Below are 9,046 nucleotides of genomic sequence, written 5' to 3'. Positions count from 1 at the left end.
TATGTAGAATCCCTAAACAGTGAGAAGGATTGAATGGAGCTATCTTACCTTGTTTAGTATTAGGGTTCCTTTCTCCTCCACATGGAGATATAGAACCAACTCAGAACCTCTAAGAAATCAGTCATGCCAAATTGCAATTATAAAGCATAAAGCAAAGTTTCATTTCAGTCCAATGTTTATATCACCCAAGTACCTAATCATATCTACAAAGATCCCTTCAGAGCACATTTTTCTAAGATAATCAGGTCTCAAAAATTAAGATTTTTAAAAAAGATTTTATTTACTTATTTATTTGAGATAGCATGAGCAAGGGGAGGGGCAGAGGGAGAAGGACAAGCAGACTCCCTGTTGAGCAGGGAGCCGAACACACATGGGTCAGGAGGGTCATGACTTGAGCTGAAGTCAGATGCTTAACCGACGGAGCCACCCACGTGTCCCCAAAATTAAGATTTTTAAAAAAATTGTATAAATATTGGCAAATCAGATTTGAAAATCCAACTAGACAAAGTTCACTACCTGCTTATTACATACACCACATTCACCAGCCTTGGTCTTTTTCCTGAGACTAAATCATAAGATTAGAATTCTTGAATGATCCATTCCCCAGCTCCTCTGTGTTTCCTCTATCCAGCCAAAGTAAAAATATCACTCCATTCACCTAGCTGTATTACCCATCTGGGATCCACCCTCTGGAGAAATTGCCCTGGGACTAATGGAACCCAAATCCCATCTGTTATGTTTCTTGGGTTAAGTAAATTATCCTCAGCTCTTTCCATCCCCTGAAATAGTGAGGACATTTTTTACCCAGTTATAATATCCCATAAGTGAATTTTTATTTTCCCCTGTCCATTCCAAACAAGTCAAAATCCAAAGTGAATTTTTTCCTCAATCTCCTAGATTGCTGTTGCTCTGCTGCAGTTGGCCTAAGAATGATAGGATGAATCTCCACAGTCTCAGAAAACAAGCCCAGGTCCTTGTGGACCTAAAACATTTGTCACGTGTGATTCCAACTGAGATGACAATCATAGTCTGGCAGTTAGAGTTCCAGGCTGCAAATGAGAAGTGTGGTGGCTGCTTCCACCCTCAACTTGAATACCCACATCACCTCTGTCAGGAAGAATGGGGTGTCCTAAGCTTAGAGATGTGGAAATAGGAGATAAATTTAGCTATAGAGCAGGACCAGGGATGATACAAGTCAGTCACTGACCTAATGCTTAGATTTGGTATTACTATCAGAGACTCCAAACCTCACCCTCAGGATCACTTGAGAGATGTAAATCCTGTGGAGGCTGAAAACTGTCCTCAACTGAATGCTTGTTAGCAGACAATATCAACTATCATCCAGGCCCCGGTTTTCATACTGCTTCTGCCACACACCAAAACAGGAAGGGGGGGGGGCTCTTACTATTGCTACATCCTTTAAAATTATAGGGAAATTTGACACTGGAAATGGGGTTCCATGTCCTTTCTTGATCTGTAGCTCAGTAAATTTCTGACTTCCAGAGCCTTTATATTCATACTCTGGATAATTCCATTCCACAAAGAGTTTTCACAGCCCTCAAGGAAATTATTTTCTATCATAGAAAATGTCAGTACCTGATGCCCTGATATTTGCTCAACCACCAGCATACTGAAGAATGATCAGTCAGTGAAAGGAAAACTGAGGGTCCACTGACTCTCAGATAGTTAGAAGATAAGGACACAGAACCTGGATTCAGTTGCAACACAGAAGGAACCGATGTTTTCTTGCAGCTTGGAAGTTTATTAATAAAGGAGGTTGAACCAGTTGGTGTTACTTTTTTGAATCCTGCATCTCTGTGTCCTGGCTGTAGTGAGGAAGAGGACTAGCTACTCTGCTGGCCACAGGTGATGTCATCCCAGGAACATGCTGAACCCTCTCTCTTGGGTCCCTGTTGCCATGTATGCGGTCCAGCATTATCAGAAAGACTCCACTTCTTTTTCTTGTGCCTGAGCTGGAGGGATGATATTTTTTAGGATTTCAGCATTGTAGGGGTTAAATACCTGCTGATTGTGATGCATCAAATTGAAAAACTTCCAGCCTAGTTCTGTCAATTCCCCTTTGATGAGACTAAGGCCTCCAGGGAAGTCTCGCAGAGACTCCTGCATGCCATGAACCAAACAACATTTGAGAAACAAACGGATTTGCTGATCTGTGAGCAAGGAAAAACAAGGAAAAGGGAAAGATCTAAGAGGTTTCAGAAGAAATTCACAATGCCCTTGTACTCTCTGCTCACCAAAGTTAACTAAGATATTCACTGACCTACCCATTCATCTGGATAAACTGTATAAATGAGATTTGTCTGCTTCATTTTGGAGGAGAAATGCTACCAAGTTCACAAAAACAATGCATGATCAAAAGATGTTGAGCTAGCAAATTTCTGGCTGTTTATAAGATTGTGTGGTTTTAAGTGAGCTCCTGGCATGTACTGACCTAACAAGAGGATCCCAGATATTGTATCTGAAATTAAAAGGGCATACATTGTAACCACTGCCCACACATCCAAATCAAACTGTTAAGATGCAAAAGTTAGAAGCAAGCTGGCCAAGTTCACTGCTTCCTTTCCAGCATGGAATATGTCTTACAACCTGTCAGTATCAATTCCTTGGAGGGGAGTAGAAGCCCACGCAGTAACTTTTAAAGCAAAGGGTTTCCCGTCATAGATCTTGGACTATAGCTAGAAAATTACTGGGGATGACTTTGTAAGGTTGAGGGGACAGTACTTCACACCTGCAAATTACATACCTTAACGGCAGGTCCACCTTAAAACTATGCATTCACTCTTCAAACTGAAAGAGATCTATTTCAACCCTGCATATTATAGATGAAAAAACTAAAGCCAAAAGACTTTCCCAATGATCATGCTTTTCCATTTATAAATGGTTCAGTAACTCGCTTCCAAGGTTGAGTCTACCTCCTCACCCTCCACATTCTTGACACCCCTCCTTAACACTACTATGGGACTCTTACCAATGATGTTATGAACACAGTTCTCCTTCTTGGCGATATTCTGGAGTTGGCCTATAAGAGATGCTGTGTTTTCAGCACTCAGGACAGTAAGGTCCATATCTTTGAGTCCTTGATGGATTTCCCGGGACACTTGTTCACTCACACTCACCATAGTCTCTTGAGGCCTAGGTAATGGACAGAAAGCAGAATAGCCCTGGCATAGGGTCAAAGCCCAGAGAGCCCCTAACAGAAGACCAGTCCACTCCAAGCTCCCACCACTAGTAGACAGCAGTACACCATGTACAGATTAAAAACCTTCATTGTTACCCTCAAGGTGACAACAAATTCATACATACAGACTTAGACTTAGACTTCAAAAAAAAAAAAAAAAACCAAGATAAATTGGACAAGGGTATCAATGGACCCACTCATATTCTTTAGTTCCATAAATTTTATTAAATCTTGTTTTAAGATTTTCTTGGGGATTTTCCATAGTTGTGTTTTTCCTATTTCACCAGTTAAATTATAAATATGTTAAGAGACCTAAACTTCTAATTCCTCTTTTTATTTTGGTTGTGGTGCCCGATATGCAGTGATGATCAATCAGTATTAATGATCAACTGATAAACTTCTGGATATACATACACAAATCCAGTGTCACCCATTCAAATATATGACTCATTTTTAGAAAACACAAGAATGAATCCTTTGTAGCAAACTAGCCTCCACACTCTCCTCTTGGGAACAAGTTTAATTTTTCTCTATCCCAAGCCTCAATATAATTTATCAAGACACCAACAATCTTTGCAGGTGGTTCCCAAGGTCTTTTTTATGGTTTGTGATGATAAAAAAACAATAATTATATTATCTGCCTATGTCCCCCAAACCACATATTATATTCAACTCTAAAAAAGATCTGTCTATGAAGCTTACCCAGAGTTAAATTCCTCTGCCAGGGCGTTGGTTATGCATTTCAGTTTATCCACAAATTCAGGTGAGCTGAATAAAACATTACCAGAGAAACTTCTGGCTACTAGCAAGACTGAGGCCAGGATGGCTAACTGGTGCAATTGGGACTCCATCTCCTGTAGCCGGATTCTGTCCATCAGCAGAGTCTTTTGAAACAGGGAAGACTGGGTCAGGAGAGGAGGGTTCTAGTAGAGATGTTAAATACAAAACAAAAGGGCAATGCTCTAACACACATTCCTACCTCAGGGAACTTGTCATTGTCAGGATCCCAGAGAAGAAGGTTCAGGTAACCCTGGTATAGCACCACTGTGGGATTGGGGATTGTTAGCTGCCCAATTTGGAGGTGAACTGGCCAAGCTGGAAGAGCTGGGAAAGCCAAAAGAACTTGGAGATCACATAGTGAGGTCTGTTGCTGCTTTGGTTAGCCATTTTGTGGTGCAATCAAGGAGAACTATGACATAAAAGGGAATATATGAGGGTTAAAGGCTAAAGTTTTAAGATATACTCTTGGTCAATAAATATTATTTTGTAGGACCTTCTGTCTTATAGAAATATTTTTCCCTACCCTTTACCCAGAAAATAAACTTTTATTCAAAAATTAGAAAATATTTTGTCGTTGTAAGAAGGCAAACCCAAGGTCGAATCTCCCTCTCCTGCACTTAAATTTTAAACATACCGGGCTGCTTGTCAAGGAGTTCCTGGAATTTAGCTTGTTCATACTGGACAGAATGTTCCTGCAGGTAGGGTCGAAGGCTCTGGGTAGTATAGTTCACCATGTCCATTTTCATCAGTCCCAGAACATGGAAGTTACCCCTGTCATAAGGAGAAATAAAATATTTACACTATGAAAGGAAATCTAGTGTGGAGGGGTGGAACTCAAGCAAGGAGTCTTAAAATCACAGCATTTTAGAATTACAGTGGGCCTTAAAAACAACAATTCAACTTTAATTTACAAATAAAAACACTGGAGTTAGGGACTCAAGGCCACAGAGTGAGTTGTTGTCAGAGGTAAGGATGTCTTCTGTCCTTTTAGTTACCAATCTAGAACTCTTTCCAACATAGCCACTATCTTCTCAGAAAGAGTATTCAGTGGAAGGAAAATGACCTAACAACTATCTGTGAGGAGTTGGAATGATGGTGATTGAATTTCTAACTCATTGGGCATATCAGTTTACCTTTCTGGGTCTTGATTCTCCTAGCTGTGAAACAGGGATAATCTTCATTTTTGTCCCCTCATGGGGTGTAAGTTAGGATACATAGGAAAACATCTGAGAAAGGGCTATTTGAAATCTCTAGAAGAAAGACTTATTGTACTCTGTCTGAGCATCATTTTTTATAAGGGGTACAAATGATCTAAAGATCACCAAAAAGGCCTTGGGAGACTATCCTTGGAAAATAAAAGCCAATAGTTTAGGGAGGAAAATAAAAGGTATTAGTCAATTCTTCAGGATAGAAGAGCTAGATAAGGCAGGAGCTTTAACACAGTATCAGGGCCAGAGTTTTCTGGCATAGTTGTCTAAGGCAGATTTCAGGGACAGTACATTTAGTTTCTTACTTTAGTAACTGCACAGGATCTGTCATGCTTTCTAGTTTCTGCACTGCTTCATCACGGACTGGTGCACATAGCAGGGTCATCAAATTGAGAATGTAGTTAGAGAGATGAGGGACATCCAGGGCCCCATGTTCTGCTTCCTGCTCAAGGAGATCCATGTCCAGAGCTTCTTCAATCTCATTTCTTAGGCGGTTCTAGTGTGGTAATAGCAGTGATAACAAGATCTGCCCAGAAAAGAAAATCAATGGAGCCAAATTGTTTAGAAACCCAAACACTCTCCAATGAACAACCTTCTTAAAACAAAGACATCCTAGCCTATGTCTTTTGGAAGTCTTGAAAATAGGTCTCTAAATTTCTTATAGAAGAATATTATTTCTTTCTGTTTAGGGGCCAATTATAGTTCAAGGCTTCACTGGTATCAGTAATAACAGTAGTGCCATATAATATCCTGATCGTAAGGATATTAAAATATGAATAAAAATAAGAGTGTGATAAAAATAAGTGCAGGATATAAAATATATAAAATACACACCACCACAAGATGATTGAAGCACTCTTAATAAGGAATAAAGACATTTTTAGCAGCCCTCAGTTTGTTTCCTGAGATGTTAAAAAAAAAAAAAAAGAAGATAGCAGGAAGGGAAAAATGAAGGGGGGGAAATCGGAGGGGGAGACGAACCATGGGAGACTATGGACTCTGAGAAACAAACTGAGGGTTCTAGAGGGGAAGGGGGTGGGGGATGGGTTAGCCTGGTGATGGGTATTAAAGAGAGCACGTACTGCATGGAGCACTGGGTGTTATATGCAAACAATGAATCATGGAACACTACATCAAAAACTAATGATGTAATGTATGATGATTAACATAACATAATAAAAAAAGGAATAAAGACATTTTTAGATTATTTGACTTCAAAGGTCAAAGATAAAATAAGCAAAGGAACCATTAAGGGTCACTTGAAATAGCCTTTTGACTCAAAAGTATAAGTTCCTTGTGGGCAAGAGCTCTTTTATTCACATATATGTTTCTGAAAAACAAAACATAGTGAGGGTTCAGTGAAAATCTTTTTAATTGAATGACATACTGTGCCATTATAGCAAGATGCCAACCTTCAAGCTTCATATCATGCAAAAAAAAAAAAAAAGCTTCTCTAGATGGTCTATTTAAGTAATGAACCATGTTCAGAGAGGCAATACGCAATTTAGGATATTGATAGCCATCAGCAATCCAAAGATTTGGTATGCCCAGGAACTTAACATCCACAAATGGGAGGTTGGTTACTCACCTCCTTAACTTCTTTTAAAAGTTCAAGAGCACAAGTGAAGTCAGGGGGAGTACTCAATAGCTGCTCTTTCAGATGGTCCCAAAAAGCATTGTACATTGTCTCCATGAATCTGCCTTCCAAACTGTAAAAATGTTAAATGAGCAAATTGCTCTTTACCCAGAGAACTGATCATAATTAGGATCATACTTTCCTAAATCCCAAATAGCATTTAGGATCATGAAAGATCATTAAATTGCCAGGCCAAGAGCTATATTTAGCTCTTGAGTGAATAAACTAAGTTTAGTGTTGAATGCAAACATGTTAGCCAAATCCTCTCAGGAGGGTACCTCAAGGTTCCAGAGAAGCTCTCATCCTGCTGTAGGAAGAACCATGAACTAGGTAGGGGTTGAACCCTTGAGTTCTAGCCCTGGTTCTGCATCAAACCTAAGTGTGTGCCTTAGTTTCTTTTTTTCCAGACAAAAAAGAATATATATTATATGCTTCCATATACAAGAACCTCAAAAACAGGCAAAATAATCTGTGGTGTTAATAATCAGAATACTGGTTACCTTTGGGGAGAATGGTTTTCATTGGTAGAGTGCTGTGTGCCTCAGTTTCTATATCCATAGACTTATAGTTTGAATTAGATGTTCTTTTTCTTTCCATTTTGAAATCCAAGAAAAAAATTCCTCCTTGATAACACTTGAAAGTCTTAGGTACACCTCAAACTAAGCAAGCTAAAAATTGAACTCATTATCTTCCCCATTCAAACCTGTTCCTTGTTTCTGCAAACCAGAAAACTTAGCCCTTTTCCCTCAAAAAAATACAAAAATAATGCATGATTTTGTTAAAACTTATACAAGCAATACAAAGATAAATGAGTAAAAAAGTTAAAGTTCATCTTCCAACACACCAATTCCACTTGTGAGATATACACACATAACTCTGGTGTGTACTGGAGTCCTTCTAAATTACTTTCCCCTCAACCATTTTGTCTACTTGTTCATCCAATTCCAGAGATTTTGCTTCCTAAATATCTCTGGAATCCATCCCCATCTACTATCATTTCCTACCTGGACTATTGCAATAGTCTATTAAATGGTCTTCCTGCCCCAACAAAGTCTTACTCGCACAATGCCACATACTCTTGCTAAAATCAATGATTTTTCTAAGATATACATCTGGTCATGATGGCATGCTCATTTAAAGTCTTCCCTGGGCTCCCTATCACCAGCAGGATACATGGCCTCTAAGACCCTTTATGATCATTTTCTGCAACTTCTCCTACCTTATTGCCTTCCTCCTTCTAACACTCTGCTCCAACAATAACAACCTACTTATAATGAATATATAATGTCTTTCACCAGTCTATGTCTGTGACATGTCATTTCCAGTTCCAGGAGAATCCTTCCCCATCCCCCACCCCTGGGCCCCCTGAAAAGTACCCATTTATACTCCAAACTCATGTGTCCTTTTCAGGAAAGTCTTTCTTGACTCTCCTAGGGCAGCTGAACACAAACATAGAACTCCATATACTAGATGGGAGAACTTATCATTGCACAGTAGCTATCTACTATTTGACTATCTCCCCTACAGAAGCCTCTTGACTGTAAAGGTAACATCTTAATCACCTATATGTTCCCAGCATTCAGCATTGTTCCTTACACCTAGTAAGTACTCAATAAATGTTGTATAAATATCTGAAAACGAGATTTTCCTTAGGATCTATAACTATAATTAGTGTTATTTTATAAGACCAAAGGTAAAACCAATAATCAATATCTATACAAAATAGATAACCCCACATTCTATTTCACTTTGTTTTTGTTATACTTTTTGCATTGCTACACTAGAATAAGGCTGTTAATAACTGAACAATGAAAATCAAGCTCTAAATAGTATTATTCCTTCTGTTTCATTTACCCACCCCTCATCACACCACAACCCTCAGCCACTTTAACAGATCTTCACTCTCCTAGTTTCACTTTCTCTGCACCTTAGCCGGCAGAAAAAAAAAAATCTAACTTGGGTTTCAAGGATAGTAAAGGCAGTGAGGAATATGCTAGGAAATTTGTCTTTTGGTGAAAACCTCCTTTGGAGAAGCTGTGCCTGGCATGAGTACCTGTTGGCAACAGGTAAACAAAAACTAAGAAGTGTGAAGATCAAAAGAAACACTGACAGAGCAAAGTGTTTTAGAAATAGAACCCCTAGAAGAATGAAGCGGGGGAAATCGGAGGGGTAGACGAACCATGAGAGACGATGGACTCTGAAAAACAAACAGGGTTCTAGAGG

General features: G+C 39.2%; 1 protein-coding gene across 1 annotated transcript; it reads right to left on the bottom strand.

The window, feature by feature from the left end:
* Positions 1-1,938: 1,938 nt before the first annotated feature.
* Positions 1,939-6,871, bottom strand: TCP11X2 (t-complex 11 family, X-linked 2). The gene is given in 8 exon segments (XM_021685458.1): positions 1,939-2,171; positions 2,990-3,153; positions 3,902-4,083; positions 4,179-4,257; positions 4,259-4,388; positions 4,614-4,750; positions 5,493-5,683; positions 6,776-6,871. Coding segments are annotated over 8 exon segments (1,212 nt in total).
* Positions 6,872-9,046: the final 2,175 nt, after the last annotated feature.

Source organism: Neomonachus schauinslandi, chromosome X (genome assembly GCF_002201575.2).
Source record: "Neomonachus schauinslandi chromosome X, ASM220157v2, whole genome shotgun sequence".
NCBI lineage: Eukaryota > Metazoa > Chordata > Mammalia > Carnivora > Phocidae > Neomonachus > Neomonachus schauinslandi.
Note: the sequence above shows the minus strand (reverse complement) of the source record. Positions and strands in the feature narration are given on the sequence as shown.